This window comes from Diospyros lotus, chromosome 12, assembly GCF_014633365.1.
Source record: "Diospyros lotus cultivar Yz01 chromosome 12, ASM1463336v1, whole genome shotgun sequence".
Classification (NCBI taxonomy): domain Eukaryota; kingdom Viridiplantae; phylum Streptophyta; class Magnoliopsida; order Ericales; family Ebenaceae; genus Diospyros; species Diospyros lotus.
This window is the reverse complement of record NC_068349.1, coordinates 2425492-2449448: the sequence shown is the minus strand read 5'-3', so window position 1 is coordinate 2449448 and position 23957 is coordinate 2425492. Positions and strand designations below refer to the sequence as shown.

Sequence of the window (23957 nt, the reverse complement as noted above, 5' to 3'; positions counted from 1 at the left end):
TGTTCAAAAAAAAAATTTTAACCAAATTTCCTAAGGCATAACATACCCAAGAAGGCGGGTTGTTACACATAAGGTACATGGTAGTCCATTCCTCCGATAAGATAAAAATAACTAAGATCAAGGAACAGAAAATACCAGAAAAAAATAATTAAATCGACTAGAATAAAACAATCAGATGGAGATCTAACTCGGCATCCTAAACCACAATGTTAATTAAATTAGTCTTTTGTCTAGATATTTCCTTAGTCTTAAGTTTCTCTCGAGCAACTACTTCACCAATTAGGTATGGTAATAAAAGAAAAAATGTATCATCAATAATTAAACGAATGATCACACATAAAATAGATTAAGATGATTCCCTATAGTAAAATAATCATCGAAGCCTACCAAATAACTCGGTATTATTTTTTTCAGTCAATGCAAGGAATTCCTTAAAAGGTTTGAACATGTATATTTGATTAGGAAATTTGTCATCAAAAAATTCAACAACTTGTGTATTGTTTTGGAAAAAGATTTTGTATTTGTGAGTCGTCGTCTTGATTCTTGAACATGTTGTTTGAGGCAACAATGACGAAGCTGCGCACAACATATAGATTTCCTTCTTTGAGCAATGGCTTAAAAATTCGATTCAACGCTTGCCTAACAATGGCATGAATGCTCCCACCCTACAAAAAAATCATAGATTAAGGAATTTTGCGGATAATAGAAACATTAATTAACAAATAAAAAGGTAAATAATAACTTCAAATCTAACTAAACCATTTAAAAAAAAAAATCAATGAAAACAGGCAAAAACAGAAACTGCATTGAATATTAAAAAAAAAAAATTAGTGAATAACTTAAAGCACACATCTCGAACCAGAAAAAGAGCGCCCAAAAAAGGGGCTTAAAACTAACTTACAGAATCCGTAGAATTAAATAAAATAATAGTAACACACATGTATCAAAAGAAATAATAGTAATCTCTAGAAACTAAATAAAGTAGGGAAAAAAAAACACCACCAACAACTAAAAACATATAATCCATACCCAAAGAAACTTAAGAAAACAGTAAATAAATAACACTAATCTATATGAAATAAAGATTAAACAACAGAATCCATAAAAATTAAAGAAAATATTCTATAATACATATGCATCAAAGTAAACAACACTAATATATAAAAAAAAATTCAAAAAATTACAAAAAATATTCTGTAATACAAAAAACAACGCTAATCCACACAAAATAAAGAAATTACAAAAACGATTAAGAGCACATATACAGAACATGAAAAATATTTAAAAGGAAAAAAAACTAAAATAATATGTAGTCAAATAACAAAAACACATAAAATATAAAAGAAAATTAAAATAATAAAAGAAAGCTTAAAATAATAAAAGAAAGAAAACAACACTAATGTACCCAAAACAATTTAAAAAAACTAATAGTTAAAAGCACATAATTAACCACGTAAAAAATAAATCTAAATTAACATGTAATACAATAAGTAATACATAAAAAATACAAAAGTTACATGATATCAGGAAAAAGAAAAGGAGAAACATAATCAATCTCTTTATCTTGAAATATGAACTTGAAAGAAAAAATAACAAAAAAAGAAAAGGGATTCATCAGCTTGGCCCATCGTTCTGCAGATTAATGGCGTCCTTCAACTCTTCTGCTCGTTGTTTGTCCACATCGACGTTGTAAACGAAGAGCTTTGCGGCCACTAGATAGTAGAGAAAGTTTAGAATGCTTAAAACAGCATAAAATGCGTAATAGTAGTCCAAATGAGATTGATTCAGATTGTCCAAGATCCAGCCTTTGTGGCCATGCTTTCTGGTGACTTTCGCCACAGTCGATAGAAGAAAACTGCTCAGAAAATACCCCACTCCTAGGCTGGTGGTGAAATAGGCGGTGCCGAGGCTCTTCATTCCCTCCGGCGCCTGGTCGTAGAAGAACTCCAGCTTCGCCACCTCCACGAAGTTATCGGCCACCCCCATCAGGGCGAACTGAGGCAGCAAGATGAAGATGCTCAGCGGCACAATCTGGTTTTTCTCGGTGATCCCATTTTCCCTGGCTACGCTCAACCTCGTCCTCTCCGCTAAGAAGGAGGTGAGCATGACGACCACGTGCAAGGCCAGCCCAATTCCCAGCCTCTGCAGCATCGTGATCCCTCTAGGGTTCTTCGTGTACCGGCGGATCGCCGGCACGAAGAACCGGTCGTAGACGACGATGGTGATGAGCATGAAGATGGTGACGAAGGCACTGAGACAAGCAGGCGGGATTTTGAAGTGGGGACCCATGCTTCTTTCAAGCGTCGTGCCTTGCTTGATGAAGAGGGTTTGTGTTTGCGCGAGCATGGTGCTGGGGATGAAGGTGGCAACCAGAATTGGGATCATTTTCAGCATTTGCTTGGTTTCTTCCACTTGTGTCACTGGGCATAGGCTCCATGGCGAGCTCGATCCACTCTTCACTGCGGCCTTGTCAAGAAATCTGCAAGCATGGCAGTTCATTGTAGGTTACAAAAACCACATGCAGAGGATATATACTTGAGGAAGAGTTGTCCGTAACTAGAGTTTAGCCAACTAGCTATCTAGAGATTCCTAACAATACAATACTTTACCTTAACGAGGGGGTAGAGTCGATTCTGTACTTGACGGAGATGGAATATTCCTCCAAGCTGAGCTCCTGGAGCTCTTTCGGGTCATTTGGGACGACCACCTTCCACTTCTTACTTGCGGCCACCAACACCTTAGCCATCTTAGTCAAAGGGCTCCCAGAAGGGGTCTTGTGCCTATAGTAGGGTGTGCCCACGATGAACACCAGTATGGAGATGGCAAGACCCACTGTTGGTAGGCTGTAGCCCACAGCCCAACCCACATTGTCCTGTATGTACACTAAGAAGGTGTTGGCGAAGAGGGTCCCAAAGAAAATACTAAACATCCACCAGTTGAAGAATGAGAGCTTCTGAGCCCTCTCCTTGGGCTCAAAGTCGTCAAACTGGTCAGCCCCCATGGTGGAGATGTTGGGCTTGGTACCACCCGTGCCCAGTGCTATTATGTACAAGGCACAAAAGAAAACGCCAAGTTGTAGCTTGGAGGCTCGCTTTTCGCAATCCACCACCCCATGCCCACACGACGGTGGTCTCAAGGCCGGCACTGAGACTGCCAGTGTCAATAAGCACATTCCCTGTCTCATCAAGGGAGCAAAGAGTGTCAATAAAACAGAGAAAATAATAATTTGTGGGATGACCGGGAAATTACAAAGTTTTGACTAATTAACTGGACACGAACCACAAGGTAAATAATGGATGAAATGATGAAAGTCCAGTAGCGGCCAAGATGGGCATCTGCAATATAAGCACCCAACAAAGGCATCAGCCAAACAGTGCCCACCCAGTTGGTGACATTGTTGGATGATTTCACTGTGCCCTCGTGAAGTTTATTGGTCAAGTACACCACCAAATTTGTTGTGATTCCATGGTATGCCATCCTCTCAAACACTTCGTACCCTGCACTGCAAAACATCACTATTTGTACCCAAGCAAAAGTGCCACCATCGATGACTAAATTATAAGAGTGGTTGGACTCAACTCTGCATGCCTCTCAACTCAAAACATATAAAGTAAAAATGATTCTTGAATCTAAACTCCCTTCGGATGTTTGGACTGCTAAGAGAATCTTTCTTAATAACAAAATTATCTCTAGCGTTGCAGTGAAACTAAGTCAAGCCAATCTCACGTTGCGCAATTTTCTAGGCTCAAACTCGAGTTCAAATGTCAGTTGATTAAAAGGTATATTTATAAATGAATTTATTCATAAACTATTCATAAACTTCTAATCGAGCATGATTACAGCTTTTAATCGAACCTATTAATATTTACAAAGCTCTAATCGAATATATTTGTGAAATTTAATGATTTGTGAATTTTACTGAGTTCAATCTCAATCTATTTACAATTTGAATTTTAAAATTAAACTCAAATTCAATTTGTTTATGTTAATGAACAAGCTTTTCTCGAGACAAACGTCTAGCCACTCACTCGCGAACGGCTCAATTCATTTGCGATGCTAATCACCGCTAGTTGTTAATAGAGATGACGAAGATCAATGAATGAAAGGAAAAAAAATAAATAAATTACCAACAATAAAAGAACAAGCTCTCCACCTCCCAGTCTGTGATCTGAGGACTGGGCTGCCCTTGAGATCCACTGTTCCATCCTTGGTGCAGTCTTCCTTCTTCTCCTCCTCTACCTTCCCGGCCATCCTGCAGCTGGCTAAAAGAAGGGATCGAGATTAATTAATAATAGAAGGATTAAAAGCTCCCCAAAGCGGGCCAACTATGTATAAGACCTTTCCCTTGCAGTTAATTAGTCTTAATTAAATGATGATTATGAAATTTGTTTAGTACATTTACGTGTCTCTTTCCCATCTTTCTTCTCTCTAATTATTTACATTTGCAAATAAGTCAGTGACAAGATACATACATACCATCTACCCTCCTTGGGGTAGTTCGCTGTGAACGCAAGGCTTCGCTTGTTTGGACGTAAGACATTTTACATTAAAAATTACTTTTTTTTAATGCGTATTTGTATGCATGTTTATGTATGTATGTATGTATGTATGTATGTGCATGTTGATGCTAATAAGATTTAAAGACCAAACTCATAAATTCACTGTTAACTTTCACCCCTGTGCCACCATCAACTTTGATTCATCCTAATTACACTTCTAACCAACCAATTTCACAGCAGGATAAGTCTCGGGAGCCAAAGAATGTGACCAACGAGATTATCAAAAGGGGGTAAAAAGATAAAATTACCCCTGCCTAGCCTTCACCTCTCTACTCTCTCCCTTCTCTCATGGTCACGCGCTCAACCCTTGCCTTTCTCCCTTCTCTTATGGTTGCACGACCGTTGACCGCCATGTCTCGCCTTGCCTCATTACTAGCATCATCACCTAGTCGCGCCTCATCTCGTCGGCTCATCGCCTATCGCTGCATCCAGCAATAGGCTGCGAGGTGAGGTACGACTCGCATAACCATGGGAGAAATGAGAGAATAGAGAGACGAAAGCTGACAATGGCATCTCTTAAAAATTGATATTTTTGACCAGTGTATTTTGGTCTTTACAATTCTATCATGTAAGTCTCTCTCTAAGACTTTCTACCTTATAGTAGAACTCTTTCACAACGTATAGACATTTGGCCAGTGTGGTTCACAACGTGTGATGGGCACTCAAAGAGTGATGGCCAGAGTTTCACTATTATTTTTTTATGGGCGGCGGTGTTACTTTGGATAATTACTTCAAAATTTTATGTCTTAGAAGCTTCCAAAGTTAAGAGAATTGGTCACGCAAGCCAGGGCAGAAGGTTCCATTGAATTGTCATCACCTCGTAAATTTATTCAAATTGATGCCCAACTAAAACTTATATTTATTTGATAAGTGTAATTAAGTCAATGCTATTTGTGGTCACTATCATCAATATGTATAAGATTTGTGGTTTTTCTCAACGTTGTTTCCTTATCGATTGATGATATTTAGAAAAAAAATGTCATCTAACACAAAAGTTTTAAAATTTTAAAGATTTACTATTATTTCTAAGCATCGATCAATATTCTTAAAAAATAACATGTTAAAACTCAAAGCAAAACGATATCAATAGAGGGTTTTGCCAACGTTTTAAAATACAAGGGTTGGCGTGCATTTACATGGCTACGAGATAAGTTAAAATTGAAAGCAAAATGACATCAATAAAGAATTTTGCTAATGTTTTTAAATGTAAGTGTCGATGTGCATTGTCAAGTATCATTAAAAAGTGTTTTTATTGTAGATTATATATTTTGAGGTGATCTAAAATTTATGTTTCGGATTAATTTAAGGTAGGTCATCATATATTTGCACTTTTTATTAAATTTTCTATTAACATTAAAAAGAATCAAAAGGACATAACTAGAACTTTTTTAATCTTTAACAGGAATTTACTTAAGTTTAAATTTTCATAGAGAAAAAGTTTGGAACGATACTTCTGGAAGGTTAATAAAAGTATTAATAAAATTATAAATTAAAAAAAGCATCTTTTAAAGTCAACTGAATAATTTTAAATAAATAAAATTTCTACCAACCCTTACGATTATGTCCCACAATACTTTATTTTAATTCAAGCGTGACAAGGTGATGCAACCTCTAATGACAAGACCTTTCAGTCAAATTAAACTCCCTTCCTTTAATCTTACATAATTACTGAATAAATACCTTTCAGATATTTTTTTAATATCCGAAACGGTCTTGAAATATTTTTAAAATTATAAAAATAATATAAAAAAAAATTTGTGGTGTTTCTTGACTTTTTGATATAGAAAATGTTTCAAAAATGCTAAATCCGTACCCTCGAGACGTTTTTATGTATCATAACTAGAGAAGTGATCTGTATTACATCTGTGTAAAAAAAATTAATGAAAATTTATTGGGTGATATCTGTTGGTTAGAGCTTATTTTTTAATATTTTTAGACAAAATTTTAAATTAAATAATTCAACATATAGTGATACAATTATTTGATAAATTAATTACTTTTCCAAGAATATGTTGTTGTTGTGTTAATTTTTATTTTTAAATAAAATACATAAAAGGTGTTTTAAAAAAATATTTTATTAATATATTATATTTTATGACACCTTAATACAAATGTGTAACACATAAATGCACAAGCCACATAAATGTCACCACTGAGGGTTTAAATAGCATTTTTTATTTAAAATAAGCAATCGTTCATCGATTGTAGTAAAAAAAATTTTTTTTTTTTTTATAGTGGGAGATCAAGGGATCTCCAGTACGCAATAATCTTTGATCGAGATCATCACACCTTCCCTATAACTAGGGCTCAGGCTCGGCCTTGAACCAGGGCAGTTAGTGCGATCGCCCTGGGCCCATTATTCAGGGGTCCAAAATATTTTTAGTAAATCTATATATATATTATAACAAAACAGCCGTCAAAATTTTTCCCGCCTATTTCCAGTTACTATTTTGATATTTTATTATATTTTTAAATTTTTTTTGCTTATCCGAAATAGAATTTTTATAGGTTATTAATTAAGTCTAGATTTATGAAAAATGTGTAATTCTTGGAACACGTAAATGATTTTTTTATGGTTGAATAATATTTGGAGAATTTATAAGTATGCTGGTATATGAAGAGACAATATCTAATCTATATTATTAATTTTTAAATATTAACTTAAAATTTTAATTAAAATAAATTACAGAAAAATGAGATTTTTTAAATCGAGAGAAATCTTGATATATCAGGTAATACTGCCGAATACCGACTGCCAAGTAAATTTTTTATTTTATTTTTATTTTATATATAGTTTAATTAATTTAAATTTATTTTTTTATAATTTTAAATGTTATAATTTTATTTTTTAACTTTATTTTTTTATTACTTTCTTAAAAATATGACATGTCTTAAATGTGATAATTGATTACTAGAGAGAATATGTAAAGTCATATATGAATAATCAATTTTAAAATCTTGATTATTATTATTTATATAATTAATTGATTATTTAAATTATCTTTATTTTATATATAGTTTAATTATTTTAAATTTATTTTTTTATAATTTTAAATGTTATAATTTTATATATAACTTAGACAGCCGTCAAAATTTTTCCCACCCATTTCCAGTTACTATTTTGATATTTTATTATATTTTTTAATTTTTTTGCTTACCCGAAATAGAATTTTTATAGGTTATTAATTAAGTCTAGATTTATGAAAAACGTGTAGTTTTTGGAACACGTAAATGATTTTTTTATGGTTGAATAATATTTGGAGAATGTGTAAGTATGCTGGTATATGAAGAGACAAGATCTAATCTATATTATTAATTTTTAAATATTAACATAAAATTTTAATTGAAATAAATTACAGAAAAATGACACTTTTTTAAAATCGGAAGAAATTTTGAGATATCAAGTAATACTGTCGAATACCGACTGCCAAGTAAATTTTTTATTTTATTTTTATTTTATATATAGTTTAATTAATTTAAATTTATTTTTTTATAATTTTAAATGTTATAATTTTATTTTTTAACTTTATTTTTTTATTACTTTCTTAAAAATGTGACATGTCTTAAATGTGATAATTAATTGCTAGAGGGAATATGTAAAGTCATATATGAATAATCAATTTTAAAATTTTGATTATTATTATTTATATAATTAATTGATTATTTAAATTATCTTTATTTTATATATAGTTTAATTATTTTAAATTTATTTTTTTATAATTTTAAATGTTATAATTTTATATATAACTTAAATGTTATAATTTTATTTTTTAACTTTATTTTTATTCACTATTTTCTTAAAAATGTGACATGTCTTAAACGTGATAATTAATTATTAGGAGAAATATATAAAGTCATGTATGTATAATTAATTTTGAAAATTTGATTATTATCATTTATATAATTAATTAATTTAAATTTATTTTCTTATAATTTTAAATGTTATAATTTTATATACAATTTAAATATTATAATTTTATTTTTTATTTTTATTTTTTTTGTTGCTTTCTTAAAAATTTAAGTTGTCTTAAATGTAGTAATTGATTGTCAAGAGAAATATATAAAGTCATATATAGATAATCAATTTTAAAAATTGATTATTATCATTTATATAATTAATTGATTATTTAAATTATTTTTATTTTATATATAGTTTAATTATTTTAAATTTATTTTTAAATGTTATAATTTTATATATAGCTTAAATGTTATAATTTTATTTTTTAACTTTATTTTTATTTATTGTTTTCTTAAAAATGTGACATGTCTTAAATGTGATAATTAATTGTTAGGAGAAATTTGTAAAGTCATGTATGTATAATTAATTTTAAATTTTTTATTATTATTATTTATATAATTAATTCATTATTTAAATTATCTTTATTTTATGTAGTTTAATTAATTTAAATTTATTTTCTTATAATTTTAAATGTTATAATTTTATATATAACTTAAATATTATAATTTTATTTTTTAACTTTATTTTTTTTGTTGCTTTCTTAAAAATTTGATCTATCTTAAATGTGGTAATTGATTGTCAGAGAAATATGTAAAGTTATATATGGATAATCAATTTTGAAAATTTGATTATTATCATTTATATAATTAATTGATTATTTAAATTATTCTTAATTTATATATAGTTTAATTAATTTAAATTTATTTTTTATATTTTTAAATATTATAATTTTATATATAATTTGAATATTATAATTTACTTTTTAACTTTATTTTTTATTACTTTCTTAAAATTTGACCTATCTTAAATGTGGTAATTGATTGTCAGGAGAAACATGTAAAGTCATAAATAATCAATTTTGAAAATTTGATTATTACCATTTATAATTAATTGATTATTTAAATTATCTTTATTTTATATATAGTTTAATTAATTTAAATTTATTTTCTTATAATTTTAAATATAACTTAAATGTTATAATTTTATTTTTTAATTTTTTTTTTACTTCTTTAAAAATTCGATCTATCTTAAATGTGGTAATTAATTATTGGGAGAAATATATAAAGTCATGTATGGATAATCAATTTTGAAAATTTGATTATTATTATTTCTATAATTAATTGATTATTTAAATTATCTTTATTTTACATACAATTTAATTAATTTAAATTTATTTTTTATAATTTTAAATGTCATAATTTTATTTTTCAACTTAATTGATTAGTGTCATTTATTTAATTCTCCTTTTTCCCATTGGTCTACTCCGAAGATGTGCTATATGTTGGACTTAGGGAAATTAAATACAAATTAAATTTGTATTTTGAAAATTATGTTAAGTAAGATTCGGATTGTGTGGCAAAGCGTGGGAAAAAAAAAGGAAACTTAATGGTGACATGTGATTTGATAAATTGAGAGAAATAAGAAAATTTGAAGAAAGAAAAAATAATAAAAGAAAACAAATATCTCTCTCTTTTCTTCTTCTTCATTCCTGTTCAACCCTTCCATTTCCTCTCTTCTCCTTTCTCAATTCTTCTTCTTAAATTTTCTCTTCTTATGTACTTTTATTTAGTAAATTTTAATTATATTTTTTTATCCAGTTTGGTCTTCTGGTGTAACATAGCACCATTATTCTGTCAAGTGAGTGATATGAATGCAACTAGGAAAAATTAAGCCTTGAGGATTCGTGTGGTACGCACATATAAGACAAATACACGTGAAAATTAAAAAAAAAAAAAGTCTACTCTTGAATACATATTTTATTATAAAGAGGTTGGTTATCGTTTATTCCTTTTTACTGTTATCGTGTAATTTTTGTATTTTTTTACGCATTGCTTATTGTATTACATGTTAATTTAGGTTTATTTTTTACATGATTTCGGGATAGAGTTATGTGTTTTTTATTGTCCGTCTACCCTTGAATGTATATAAGGAAATCTTTCAAAATTTGTAATCCTTTTGTTGTATTCTCGTTATTGTAACACGATTATTTTTTTTATTTTTTACTTATTTATTGTGATTTTCATTTATTGTAACTACTAAATTATACAACTTTTGCTTTAACGATTTTGTTTTTTTTACAATATCCATGCATTGCATGGGTGATCGACTAGTATTGTAATGACCCGTCATGGGGTCTAGACGTTTTTGGGTATTTTATTTTGGGTTCAAAAATTTTTGCTTTAATTAATTGAGGGTTGAAAATATTCCCCCTTGTTTATTGGAATAAAGAGTAAGTGGAAATAAGAATTTTGTAGCCTATTTAATTGGGATCCATCAATGTGGGAAAAGTCCAAATAAATTGGGCCATTGTGATGTGTTCAAAATTTTTAATTATATTATGAATTGGCTTGGATTATGATAATTCATTTGGATTAATGAGTTGGGCCATGGAATGGCCCAAGGTATGGGCTGAGCCCAATTGGGGAATGAGATTTGAAATTTTTGAAAGAAAGTCATAATAAAATAAATTAGCCATCAAATGTCAATAGTGCCCTTGGTCTTCCATTTGACCATTGTAAAGGTGAAGGGCAATCAGGTCATTTGGACAAAGTTGCAGGTGCAGACTGCGCATTGCCCTCTTCATGTTTCATCTGCAGTGGAGACCTTTTCTCTTGTGCGTACTCTCCTTTCCTATCTAAGACTTCTTCTCCTTATCTCCCATTTTCCCTCCTGGTTGCTGGTATTTTGGTCTGAGTTGATAGCAGCTTCAGGAAGGGAGGATTTTTCTGCGTAGCAAAGTTATCAGGCAAGTTCTTCTTACTCTCTCTCTTAATTTTCAGTGCGAGCTCCCTTGTTATTTATTTTCTCGTGCAAGTTCCCCCTGTTAGTCTCTTCATTTTACTCACTGTGAGGGGTTATATATATATAGACATGTATAAAATATATTTATACGCTTGTTGCTGCGTATGGTTCACTCTCTGCTAGAGTTCATTGAGTCTGTGAATCTGGGTATCTGTTGGAGTCTTTTTGAGGTCTCAAAATGGGGTTTGTTTTCACCCCAAGCTTTCTTCGTGAATGGCATTTTATATAGCTAGGTGAGGATGAGAACCTCTGTTCGTTCTGCATCCAAAGAAGCAGTGTTCAATGTATATATATATATATATCTGTGAGTGTAACACCTTTGAATGAGCTCGCTGATCCAAATGCTTCTTATATGTATATGTGTTGTGTTTGAATGTAAAATGCTCAGTCCATTCAAATGATTTTATTGAGGTATTTGGGGGTCTCGCATCAAACAGCAAAAGCTGAACTGGAAATAAATATATACTTTTCACCCATATATGAGACCCACTTGTAAATACCCTAGCTAATCCATCATATATTCATGCTTAAACAGTCATTTGAATGCCCCTGTTTTGTTCGACAAACCCAGTTATATATATATACACGTTCAGCTTCATTGATGTTCTAGCGAGCTCGTTCCAGTTCTTTCCGCGAGCTCGTTCCAGCTCTTTGCCGCGAGCTCACACCTATATGCTCCCTGACCGCTTGATCGCGCGCTCGTCCTCGCGAGCTCATCTCGCAAGCTCTTGGCCGCGAGCTCTTGCCGCGCGCTTGACCTCAAGCCCGTCCAGCGAGCTCATCTCGCAAGCTCTTGGCCGCGAGCTCTTGCCGCGTGCCTGACCTCAAGCCCGTCCAGCGAGCTCTTGCTCAACCCTTGACCGCGAGCTCGTTCATGACCTCGAGCTCGTTCGCTTGGCCTTCTCGCGAGCTCTCTTGAGCTCTCTTCGTAAGCGGCGACCTAAAGATCTCGAGCTGTTCCCGAGCTCATCCCATATGCCTTTGAATGAGAGCTATCAGCTCTCACCCTGTTTATTTACCTTTCCTTAACTTAAGTAAATGTTTGCATTTTCCCTAATTTATATTTTACTTTCCTTTACTTTAATACATAAATGTAAATAAGAAAGTACCCCCCATTTGGATTCAATAAAAATATCAAAAAAATCAAAATCCATAAAAATAAAAAGTTAGAATTTTGGTTTTAGTACAAATCCATGAATTTGCAATTTTACCACCATCGAAATACATAGTTTCCGTTTCTTGAAAAATTCATTAAAAATCATTTTTACAACAATAAATGCTAGTAATCAAATTACCGGGAGTTAGTTTTTCAAGTTGAAGACATTTTCAAAAAACGTTCTATTTGGTCCATTACCTTAGGAAAATTTCAGGATTATGTTTGGTCAGCAATTTCACGTGGTGTGGTCATTTGATTGCATGGGGTCGAATAATGAATTTGAGCTATGAGCATGAATGCAAGTAAATGCATACTATCACTGGTTAAATGAAATCACAACAATCATATGATGGGAATAATAGTTATTAAATTTATAATACTCCTCAACTGGCGAATCGAGACTTAATATTAAATAGCATCTCTCAAAGAAGTATTCTTGTGTTGTAAATTACATTAAGCATTTTTGTGTCATAAATTACATCTTGAATGTGGTAAACATTATGAAGTAAGATATGTTGAATTTATTTGATAATGGGGGAAATACCCGGTATGGGTAAGTGATGTTAACAGCATGAATATTGCAGAATCAGGAATTTAAATACATGTGGTTGGCAAATGCATACATGATGCATACATGTACAGGTTTCATATATATATATATATATATATATGTTTTGCGCACCTATTATTTTGCGCGGAGGGAGAAAGGATACCCTAAAGCACTTGGCGCGGGACGAGGTGGCCATAGCCCGACAGGTTGGCTCCATATTTATTTGTGAGATTCTATGAAACTTATACACTTTTGCATGCATTGATTTATGGCTTGAGAGCCGGAAAAAAATTGATATTGATAATGAAATGATGCACTCTTGCATGTATTGATTGATGGCTTGCGAGCCTGTGAGAATTTATAATGACATTGAAATTTTATGCACATTTGCATAGGGATACATGGTGAGATGATATATTGAGTTGAATTGATAATTCATGAATTATGAATCTTGTATATATTGTGGAGTCCTTGATTACTCTTCTTGGTGTCATCGTGTTCTTGAATCATATATTTTGTTCTTTGTTTCTCGAACTTGCTGAGCCTTGTGGCTCACTTGATCTCTTTGCCATTCCAGGTAAAGGAAAGACGGTTATTGGGGGCGAGTCCAATAGGACTGCAACCCAGGGATAGTGGTGTACGGAGACGCGTCCTAGCTTTAAAGATCCTAGTTAGTGATTTGGTGAGGTTTGTAATAGTGAAAATTTATTATGTTATGGCATTTGAGCCTCACATTATTTTGTATGGCCATCAAGCCTAGAGTTATGAGAAATTGGGAATGTAATTAAATCTTATTAAATTTCCGCTGCTAGAAATGAAATGAGTTGAGTTCAGTTTTGTTCTATATCATCCATGTAAGGACCTTCTTTCGAGTATTCGGAAGCAGGCCTTACAAGTATTGTATTATATTATTATAATTATTAATTAATTAAATATTAAAAAAAAAAAAAGACCCTAAACCCCAGCAATGTTGGGTGGACTTAAGCGGACTTGAAGTCCGCTTAGACTAAGAATATATTTTTATATTGTAAAAGAATTTATTTTTGTTTTAGCCATTCAATGTGTAGAGAAAATTTTTTTTTTTTTTTGGTAGATGAAAAAAGACTTATTAAATTGTTATAAGTATTCATCTTGTTTATATATTGTAACCTTTTATTCTAAATTTTAATATATTAAAGTTTGAATCGATATAATTTATTTGACTCGAATGTTAAATTTTTAGTTAATTTGGAGAGATTAGATCTTGATTGAAAAATAAGAATGAGTTGATCACTAAATTTAAATATATATATATATATGGGGGCCTAATTTTTACTTTTGCCTTGGGCTCTAAAAAATTCAGGACCGATACTGCTAGGGGTGAGCAAAAGTTCAGATAAATCGAACCGACTAGAGTTTGGTTAGTTCGGTTCAATTTTTCACCGGTAGTAGTTCAATTCGGTTATTGCTCTCAAGATTTTTGAATATTTAGTTTGATTCGATTATTAGCTTTAGTTCGGTTCGATTATTTCTCCCAATAATTTTGGTTCTATTTTTTTGGTATTATTAACCGAAAAACTGAATCGAACCGACAACCCAACCCTCCTTAATTAGGTTTGAGTCGGGTTTTTTTTAAGTAAGAATTTTAGTTCGATTTCGGTTTGATTACAACGGGTCAAAATTCAATTAGTTCAATTTCAGTTATTTCGATTAGTTGAGATGATTCAATCAATTCAATCCGGTTATATATCTCGATTCAATTCGATTTGATTATTGATTTTCAATCGATTCAATTTGATTATAATCGATTGCACACTTTTATCTATAACCACCCCCGACCGCGCACCCAGGCACACAGGTGAAACACGCAAGACCTGGTAAGAATCCAGGCCGTGGCTTATTGGATGGACGCAAGTAATATATATAGCTAAGTGAATCCAATACTTTATATACAAATGCTACTTGAATATAAATGTTACTTGAATACCCAATTTTGTCACTCGAGACAATACTTTATATTAACACATAAGACAATACATAAATATACAAATGTCATTCTAAGTGACGAAATTAAATATACAAATTGCATTTTCAAAAAAATATATATATATATACTTAAAATGGTTGTGCCTCTGGCTACATGATCATTACGGCGTCGTTTCAAGTGCCAACTCCAACGGCTTTCGTCAATTTGAAATATTTTTGGAGTAAGTCCTCTATTTTCCATTAAGGCTTTATTATTTAATTAATCATCAAAGAAACCAACAATCATCTGACGCTAGTGGGGGCTGCCACTTGTCGGTCTTTAACGGTCCAGATAACGTTTGAAATGTTTCAATTAATTAATCCAGCTCACGCTCCAACGGTCACTTCCCTTTTCCAAGCCAACAAAGCTCCCCCCCAACCGGCGCAAGACGCCACAGCCTCCTCAAGGCTTCGAGGATTTCCCGACCGTTTTCTCTCTCTCTCTCTCTCTCTCTCTCTAGCATGAAGAACCTTTAACATCATCATCGTCTTCCTCGGTCCGCGAAGAACTGATCTTCAGAGCAAGAAAGAGAGAGCCTGTAATGGGTTGCTTTCTTGCTTGTTTTGGTTCTTCCAAAGATCGGAAACGCAAAGCTCATAGGAAGAACAAAAACAAAGTCCTCCCTCGAGACCAAGTAAGTCCGATAGTTTCTCTTTCCGACTGTTTAGTATCTGGGTTTTCCTTGTTTTGTTTCCCAATTCAGTGATCAATGAACTGGGGTTTTGGTTTATCGGCTCCCAATGGTCAATATGGCTTGATTTCTTTTTCATTGGCTAGTTTCCCGCATATTTTCTCAGCATCCAAACAGGGTTTGGGTTTTCTTTTGTAATCACATACAGCAATTAATTTTTTGATTCTTTAAATTGGTCTCAGGGACATGGAAGCCACGGGCCTTCCGTCGCTTCGGAACCGGAGTCCTCGGCGGCACCCACCAACCTGATTTCGGAACAACCGTACGTTAATCAACTTTTCTTCTCCTTTCTTAGGATTCTTCGAACCCAATTCCTTGATTTCCTAAGTTATTTAGTTGTTCAATGCTTATGAAAATCTATGCATTTCTTTGGCCGCTTGAATAGGGTTGAGGAGCAACTGAGCTTGAATACCAGAAGGAAAGTTACCTTTGACACAAATGTCAAGACCTATGAGCCTGTTCCAGTCCGTGAAAGCACCGACTTTTTACCGGAAACTGAAAAAGAAACTGACAAGAAAGAGGAAGAAAGTTCAGGAAAATCAAGCTTATGCTCATCCCACTCACTCTCTGAAGACGAATCTACCATTTCAAGCGTCGGATCTTACCCTTCTAATCATAGGTACTGTTAGAAAAAACACGGGACTCAAAACGATAAAGACAGTTTGATATTGCTTTGAATGAATTATATGGACATCGTACGGAGCTACTCAAAATGTCGCAATCTTAACAGGTACCAGAACTGCAGAGACAGCGATGATGAAGCAGAGGAGCTGGACTGCGAGGACAGTGATTTGGACGATGAGGGTGAGGAACTAGAAGACTATGGCGACTATGACGAAGAGGAGTACGAGGAGAGTAGAATCGCACAGCGAGAAGCATGGTCTGAGTCGATCAAAGCTGCATCGATGGAGGGGAGCACAGAAATGGCTTCAGCTCGAGCAGTAACAGAGGAGGTGGATAAGCGAAATGCTCGAGACAGGAGTGTTTACGTTCATTCTGTGCTCAATCCGGTAGAGAATCTCTCTCAATGGAAGGCAGTCAAATCAAAAGCGATTCCACCATTGAAGCCGCAGCAGAAGGAGAATTTCATCAGAACAGAGCAGGAAGAGGCTCGTGTTTCATTTAGCTCCGATCCAATTCTCAAGCCCAAATCTGATAAATCCAAGAATCAGAATCAACAGGTGGCAGTGGATGCAAGCCTGTCAAATTGGTTGGTCTCCCCTGAAACCATTACTGCGTCTAACAGAAGCGTTTCACAGTGCTCAAGCTCAGTGGTGAGCGTGGAAGATAGGCCAATCTTGGGTGCATTGACTGTGGAGGAGATTAGGCAGTTTTCAGCATCGTCTTATTCCCCGAGAAGGTCGCCGAGTTGGAGCCCGGATGAGAAGCCGATAATAGGCACGGTTGGGAGATACTGGAGTCACTCAGAGCCAGCCATGGATGCTGGCTCAGCCTCTTCCAAGAAAGGCATTCCAAACACAACCAGCAAGTACAGAAGAGAGGTAAGTTGCCTCTTTATGAATAAGAACACTATTTTTGCAAAAATGCAAGAGGACTTTTTGGCTACTGATAAGGTGCTTGTTGGTTTTGCAGGACAAGAGAGTGAACTGGAACTCGACCCCATTTGAGACGAGGTTGGAGAGAGCTCTCGATGGAACAATTGCTTGATTTACAGATTGTCACTGTGTTGCTTGGGAGATGGGCTTGTTTTCTCTCTTAAATTTTTCATCATCTTTGTGTTATCTGTCTGTTCATGAGTGTGTTCTAAACCTGGTTAATTTGTTTTTGTTTGCCGTTCATTTGTCAACAAAATTGTGTGTTTGTTGTAATTCCTTGATGTCTTGAACCGAGTACATATTATTTGTCTACCTTTCATCAATTGTAATCGGATATGCTAAAACCCGAGTTACTGCGAACAGAAAACAGGAACAATTCAAACCCATTATTACTTCATGGTCACAAAAGAGCAACCATAGAGTTGGAGGAATGCAAATGCTCCATGTTATCACTAATGGGAGAAAATTTTGTCAAAAAAGCTCAAGTTGAGAACTAAGAGAAAGTAAATGCTTACATGGTCAACAAAGAAGTATCTTCATTCATTCTCCACTTGAAAATTTTGCACAAATTCATCCTATAAAGCAGAACTATACACATTCTGTTGTAAGAATGGAAGCATGTTACAGAGAGAGACAGAGAGCATGTCTGTAACTAGAGGAGACCGTAGAGAATACCCGTTTCACCATTAGTCGCCTTTCACTCACTTTGAGGGCTGGGTGTGGGACCTGAGAGCAGTTGCACTGATGCTGTGATGGCATCAGCTCGTGCATTTTCACTTTCTCCGTTGTCCAACCTCGAGCAAGAAGGCTCATTTTTAGAAGGGGAACTAGGGACGTTATCTGTTGTCTGAGCAGAGCTGCTTCCAAGGCTTGACGGCGATGAGGCCTTCAGCAAGTCACCTGCTCCACTTTGCCTCTCAAAAATCATCTTCAGATATCTCCCTTGCTCTTCTATTTGCAGCTGTAGATTTCTTTGAATCTACAGAGAAGATGTTACCATGGTATCAGTTCAAGCAGTCCATCGAGCCCTTGCTTATTAGATGGCAATTTAGTTCAATCCTTTAATAAGAGCTATGACCCAGTTTTGTTTCTTAGTGTAGCGCACTAAATAAGGGTATGGTAGTTAAAACTTGAGAAAGATTGTTCTGAGTGCAAGATTAAGGGAGTTTTGCATTGTCATTAGTTGGTGGAAGTATGAGATTCTTACATATATATATATATATATAATCAGTCAAACGCGTGTCCTTCGAATTCACCAATTCGAACATCTCACGTTGTCCATGCATCTCTTTTAAATGAACCAATAGCAGCTCGTTTTCAAGCATGCATCGAAGGCTAGTAAGATAGTAGTAGCAGGCTTCAAATAGATCGAGCAGAAGATGAATAAAAAAGATTCGCTAATTTTGTTTTTGATTTTAATGAATTGCTATCAGGATCAGGATTGCTATACCTAGAGCAAGATACATCAGTGAGAATCAAACTCATACCTCTAGCTGTTCATGCAGACACTTCTGGAGTTCCATCTGTAAGCGTAACGCTTCGGTGATCTCAACACCCCTGTTTAGTGTGTACATACAAGTTAGAGGCTGAATGAATTCAGACTAGCAATCCATATGGGAGACAACCCGATAACAAGTTTCAGCTAATAAGCGAAAATTGCAAGTGGCAAAAAGATTGAAATAAAATTTTTAAAGAAAATAGATTCCTAAACCCAACGAAGAGGAATTCAAAGCAGTGCATAGTCATCATAACTAAAGGCAAAACAGTATAGTCTGAAAGGTGGCACGCATTGACAAGTCAGAACAGCACATCGTCATGAACAGTGAAACAATTCCATAAGCTACAATGTACCGTCAACCTTAAGCAAGATCTTTCTGCTAACAGCCTATGTTACTTCAATGGCAACAGAAGCTACCATAAACCACCAGTCAAAAACACAAAGCTTCAGGCAGGAGCTCACATAAACATTTCGTATCAATTGAAAGAATGTAAAGAATAATGGCCAAAGAAAGTACCGATTCATATGCCTTCAACTACCACACAGAAACAACCATGTGTGCAAAGTTAAAGGTGTCGCACTCAACTGAAAAAGTTACACACAAAGCATCTTTTGCCAACTTCAGAAAACTACATAGCACCTATGACCATCACCATAAACAAGTCCAATAGAAACATCTTTTAATCCTACTTCCAAATGCACCAATATTGAGAGACACATAATATCTTGTGCAATTTCCTCAAGAAGAAAAAAGTGCATTAGCAGATAGATGTTAGCTGCTCCACGTCAATCTACTCACGTTTTCAAGTCCAAGGATGCCACTTCCTTAATTGGAGTCAACTTTTTTTCTGAAGATCCTGCAAGTCAAGGCATCTCTTCATGTTAACATCCATGGTAAGGTAACTAAATCAAATATCATTGGCAACAGAAAGTAAGACTCAAGTACGCCAGAAAGTAAAGAACCATAAGCACCAATATAAATGCCACTAATTGTGTGATCAATGGAAAGAATAAGATAAAAATTACAATAACAAAGACCTAAATCACTACGTTACAGAACAAGGAAGCAAACTTAGATAACAGCAAGAAGAACAATCAGAACAGAATAAAATCTCAATTACTGTACTCTCAATCTTTTGAGATATAAGACCTGAACCAAAAATGAAAGCAAAAGACAACTTGTTCCCCTTCCCCCCTTCCAAAAAAAAATAAAAAAACAGTGGAACTGCAAATAATTGTATGGTGCATGCAACAGGAAAAATAAAAAATACAGACCTGGGACAAAGAAATGAGGAGATAGATAGAGAGGTAAGGGGCAGGGGAAGGGAGGCAGAGACAGAGACAACCGGACTCAATAAGATGGTTACCAACACAATTCAACTAATATTTATATCCTACACAGCAACTTGCCTAAAATAGGCCTAAATTCATGCTTCACTCATCTCTGTTGTGCCATAATGGAAAAGTATATTGTGAATATAGCTGTACAAAAATTATTGGCAGGAAAAAAGGAAACGTGGCCAGTGCAGTATAATTGAAGTGTAGAAGAAAATATAAAGAAGCTATTCTTATTTACCTTCCAAGGAATCTGGTCTGTATCTCGCTGTTCTGTACTTCTGTAACTCAAAAGGTAAATACTCCCAACATTAAGGTAACCAAGACTAATGACTAGAAAAAGACAAATGAACACACCTGCAGGTGGCTTTTGACATGATAAATTGTCAAACCTTCTACTTTCATTAGCTTCAATACACCCTTAGGAGTAGCTTCTGCAATTCATAAGGTTTTCTTTTGAGAGTCAAATGAGATTTAAGTAGCATAAGAGTAAAATGAGTAGTATACTTTCACCGCCACCAAGCTTGTTGACTGCTTCAACAAATGCCTCATGAAGTTCAGGTGTCCAATGCATGCGTGTCTTATTTGGTGCACTACTTGCTGAAGATGCTAAGTTAAGAGAAGAAGACTCCAAAGATGGAGATGAAATCTGCTGGAGTGCTTGGGGCTGGGTTGTCAAGATTTTCGTAGCTGATTTCATTTCCTGATACGCCATCTAAAATATAAAAGGAAAATAGAATAATACAAACTAAGAAAGCTATGGTAAGCTTTCCACTTTTTTTACTAACATGAAAATAAACAAGGGAAAAAAAAAGAGTAACACAATAAACACCTTTGATTCTGGATCTTCAATGTTGGTGTCCACAAAAATTTCATTCCAATTAGAAGTCAAGGAATCACCATCATTGATTAGCTGGTCTGCCCAAACCTGCCAGTCATTTTGTTTACAAAGCTCTTCTGTCATGACACAACCTCCATTATTGTTGCTGCCAGCTTGAATGTCCATGCTAGGAGTATTTACAGGATATTCAAAGAAGTTAGGTAATGACTCTTTACTCCAGCAATCACTGTTACTGGACATTGTAGATTGGAGTGTCCTAGAATGATGAGTTAGTAGCATTGAAGCCCCATTATCTGATGACTGAGAAATTAAAAAAGACTTTCTTGAGTGCCTTTCAAGGGGCACAACAGAAGAAAACTGGAGATCAGTGGAGAATCCTGATGTAGATGCTAACATGGGACCAACAACCCCCTTGTTTGAAGGTAAAGAAGCATGAAGAGCCAGAGAATTTGTGTTAACAAGTTCCCTCTCCATTAGAAGCTGTTGACAGTTGGGCAACATGGAATATTTCTCCTCCAAGGTGGACGAAAGAACAGGTAAAGATGATGAAAGAGCTCCAGAAGCACCATGATTGCTGAGTTGTCTTTCACTTGATCTCTGAATAGATAAAACCGGGTGTGCTTTCATCGTTCCCTTCTGTTTTAACAAGCCAGCACAGATTGGTCAGTTGATATCAGCCTAGCACATGCAACAATACTTGAAACCAAAAACCAGAAAGTAACATCATGTGGAAGGTAAATCAAACCATTGCTCCTACTTTTACATATGACTCCAAGCTCCATATAAATAAAACCTTGATTCAAAATTTGCATGGCTCTGAACTAGCATAAAACACCATGCAAATGACTGCTACTAGGCATTATTGTCTTCCAGATATAGGCAGAAGATAAGGCCAACTTAGGGAAGCAACACAGAGGCAGTATTACTAGAGGCCTTAATCCACACCTGATGATTCTAATGCAAGACTAAGCACAGTATTTTATTGATTCGTCCAATCAATTACCCACCAAACAACATCAACAACACACCAAGCCTTAATCCCACTAGGTGAGGTCAGCTACATGGATTCTAGCTCATCAGTTATCTTTTTTATGGCCATATTTCTTGTAAGGCTATTACATTCCATATCATGCCTAAAAGTTCTCACATAGTTTTTCTAGATTTTCCTCTACCTCTCTTATCACAATCTTCTTCCATTCCATCCACTCTTCTCAAAAAAAACATTAGTTGTGCCTTTTTTTCTCACATGAGCAAACCATTTTGATTGCATATTGCATACCTTATCTTCAATAAGTGCCACTTTGGTCTTATTACAAATAACCTCATTTCTAATTTACATTTTTTTATACAACCAAACATCCACCATTAACACCCTGCTCTTGACTGCGCTCACATTTTACATATGTTGGTGTCTCGTTGTCCAACATCATATGCCATACAATTACCCAGAGAGAGAGAGAGGGGCGACGAATTATGCAGAAGCATCTCAAAGTTTCCATAACATCAATAAGCGCCTGCGGTAACTGGACACTAATTAAACCTTTACACTATATAGTGAAATTAAAGCAATTCCAGCAGTAAAAGACCTAAAATTGAAGCCTTAGGGGTTCTCCCAACACCTTCCAAGACACTTAACCCATAGCAGCCCAGCTAAAAGAAACTCAGTAAAGCTGCAGGAGAATTGTTCAAATCACCCACAGAGATCCTTTTTCACCACCCTCGTCCATCCAATCTTACGAGTCTGCCAAATATCCCTAGCAATCACAAATGAATCTAAATTACCAATAATCGAGTTTCTACACTCCCTCTTTTATGCACGCTCAAGCTTCAAAATGCACTCCACGTATACTAATTTCAGCGACAACCATACAAACACATACACATATAGAAGCAGACAAGTCAACAAAAGAGGAGAACCTATACAAATAACCCAAAAAATCAAAATTCAAGCAGGCTAACCGTAACAACAGACGCACACCCGAAATTCTACAGTTAAGAGAGCGCAAAATTAGGCACAATCGCGAGATGGGTATTCGAAATTTTTTCCCAAAAAAAAAATCACAGAGAACAGGAAACCCGGCCCAGAAAGCTTCACGTCCAACCAAACCTTGATGATTCCGGGGCGTAGAAGACTAGAAATAGAGATGCATACACACGTAACTATGCATTCATAATTTCATATATACATATATATATATTGATTATAATTGCAAAGACGAGTCTACGCGCCCGCTAGAGAAGCGTTGGGTTCGGAACATGAGGAGATTGGAGGCTGCCTGCGAGTGTGTGCGCGTCCACCGTCGATAAGAGCAATTGGGTATCTGAGATTGGACAGTGAGGAAACTGTGGCAAGCAGCAAGCGTGAGGCTAGAATTTCTCAACACATGATGGCGTTGCTGAATGCTCTTTCAGCTGCCCAAAAGGCCAAAGAGAAGAGAGCACAGCGCCCACAGAGGAATCCTCTTCTCTGCTCTCATTATGTTGCTTTGTTTATTCATGGCGGGGCCTGCCTTTGTGCCCTACCACCCCCAACAAATGTCCTCAATTTAGAATCTCTGAATATACATTACCCCTCCTTGTTTTGGAACGAAGGTAATAGTTATCAGTTAGCACAGCTATTTATTAGGGATCTGATTTGTGACATACACGTACAAGTTAAGAAATATATTTTATAATTTAAATGTGAGACGCTACCGATTCAGATCTTATTTATATGATAATTTTTTATTTTTTAAATGAATCATTCAAAGGGTATTGTTAAAATTTAAAAAGTTTAACAGAATGTAAAGACAGGAAACACCAAAGTGTTTGTTTACTTAAAATTGAAGGTATAATTATCTTAATATTAAAATTTTTGATGTGGTATGAGTAGGATTACTTTTTTATAATTTTGAGTTATGAAAATAATTTCTTTATAAAAAAGTAAAAGAGATGTATATAAATACGATATTCTCTAGAGTCTCACTCCAATTAGAGGCTTCTTTGATTGAAAATGAAAGCTTATAG

At 34.5% G+C, this 23957-nt stretch overlaps 3 protein-coding genes across 7 annotated transcripts; 1 reads left to right on the top strand and 2 right to left on the bottom strand.

The window, feature by feature from the left end:
• Window positions 1-1225: 1225 nt before the first annotated feature.
• On the bottom strand, window positions 1226-4333 carry LOC127786735 (protein NRT1/ PTR FAMILY 5.2-like). Of its 2 annotated transcripts, none has more exons than XM_052314361.1 (4): window positions 4154-4333; window positions 3280-3497; window positions 2610-3175; window positions 1226-2479 (listed from the first exon to the last, which is right to left on the bottom strand). In XM_052314361.1, the coding sequence occupies exons 1-4, from the start codon at window positions 4203-4205 to the stop codon at window positions 1615-1617; spliced, it is 1701 nt and encodes a 566-aa protein (XP_052170321.1). In that variant the 5' UTR covers window positions 4206-4333; the 3' UTR covers window positions 1226-1614. The 2 variants fall into 2 exon arrangements, with proteins under 2 accessions (XP_052170321.1, XP_052170320.1); XM_052314360.1 differs by having other exon boundaries at window positions 1236-2479; window positions 4128-4327.
• Window positions 4334-15392: 11059 nt separating this feature from the next.
• Window positions 15393-17664, top strand: LOC127786839 (uncharacterized). The gene is made up of 5 exons (XM_052314530.1): window positions 15393-15664; window positions 15904-15983; window positions 16107-16340; window positions 16452-17223; window positions 17315-17664. The coding sequence occupies exons 1-5, from the start codon at window positions 15572-15574 to the stop codon at window positions 17387-17389; spliced, it is 1254 nt and encodes a 417-aa protein (XP_052170490.1). The 5' UTR covers window positions 15393-15571; the 3' UTR covers window positions 17390-17664.
• A 124-nt stretch (window positions 17665-17788) lies between these two features.
• LOC127786838 (protein PHOSPHATE STARVATION RESPONSE 1) lies at window positions 17789-23521 on the bottom strand. 4 transcript variants are annotated; one of them, XM_052314525.1, is made up of 8 exons: window positions 23181-23521; window positions 20943-21587; window positions 20618-20825; window positions 20468-20544; window positions 20352-20391; window positions 19575-19632; window positions 18765-18834; window positions 17789-18256 (listed from the first exon to the last, which is right to left on the bottom strand). In XM_052314525.1, the coding sequence occupies exons 2-8, from the start codon at window positions 21576-21578 to the stop codon at window positions 17975-17977; spliced, it is 1371 nt and encodes a 456-aa protein (XP_052170485.1). In that variant the 5' UTR covers window positions 21579-21587; window positions 23181-23521; the 3' UTR covers window positions 17789-17974. The 4 variants fall into 4 exon arrangements, with proteins under 4 accessions (XP_052170485.1, XP_052170488.1, XP_052170487.1 ...); XM_052314528.1 differs by having other exon boundaries at window positions 20618-20813; XM_052314527.1 differs by lacking the exon at window positions 23181-23521 and adding an exon at window positions 22911-23174.
• Between the last annotated feature and the right edge of the window lie 436 nt (window positions 23522-23957).

What these genes read in the sequence shown, in the direction of transcription:
- LOC127786735 (XM_052314360.1), bottom strand. Translation starts at nt 4,251, where the DNA reads ATGGCCGGGAAGGTAGAGGAGGAGAAGAAGGAAGACTGCACCAAGGAT. An exon ending in CATCCATTATTTACCTTGTG is followed by an intron (nt 3,176 to 3,279) that starts GTTCGTGTCCAG and finishes TTGATGAGACAG; the next exon opens with GGAATGTGCTTATTGACACT. An exon ending in GACTCTACCCCCTCGTTAAG is followed by an intron (nt 2,480 to 2,609) that starts GTAAAGTATTGT and finishes CCATGCTTGCAG; the next exon opens with ATTTCTTGACAAGGCCGCAG.
- LOC127786839 (XM_052314530.1), top strand. Translation starts at nt 15,572, where the DNA reads ATGGGTTGCTTTCTTGCTTGTTTTGGTTCTTCCAAAGATCGGAAACGC. An exon ending in AACCTGATTTCGGAACAACC is followed by an intron (nt 15,984 to 16,106) that starts GTACGTTAATCA and finishes CCGCTTGAATAG; the next exon opens with GGTTGAGGAGCAACTGAGCT. An exon ending in TCTTACCCTTCTAATCATAG is followed by an intron (nt 16,341 to 16,451) that starts GTACTGTTAGAA and finishes CAATCTTAACAG; the next exon opens with GTACCAGAACTGCAGAGACA.
- LOC127786838 (XM_052314525.1), bottom strand. Translation starts at nt 21,578, where the DNA reads ATGAAAGCACACCCGGTTTTATCTATTCAGAGATCAAGTGAAAGACAA. An exon ending in TTGAAGATCCAGAATCAAAG is followed by an intron (nt 20,826 to 20,942) that starts GTGTTTATTGTG and finishes TTTATATTTTAG; the next exon opens with ATGGCGTATCAGGAAATGAA. An exon ending in CAGACCAGATTCCTTGGAAG is followed by an intron (nt 19,633 to 20,351) that starts GTAAATAAGAAT and finishes CTTGACTTGCAG; the next exon opens with GATCTTCAGAAAAAAAGTTG.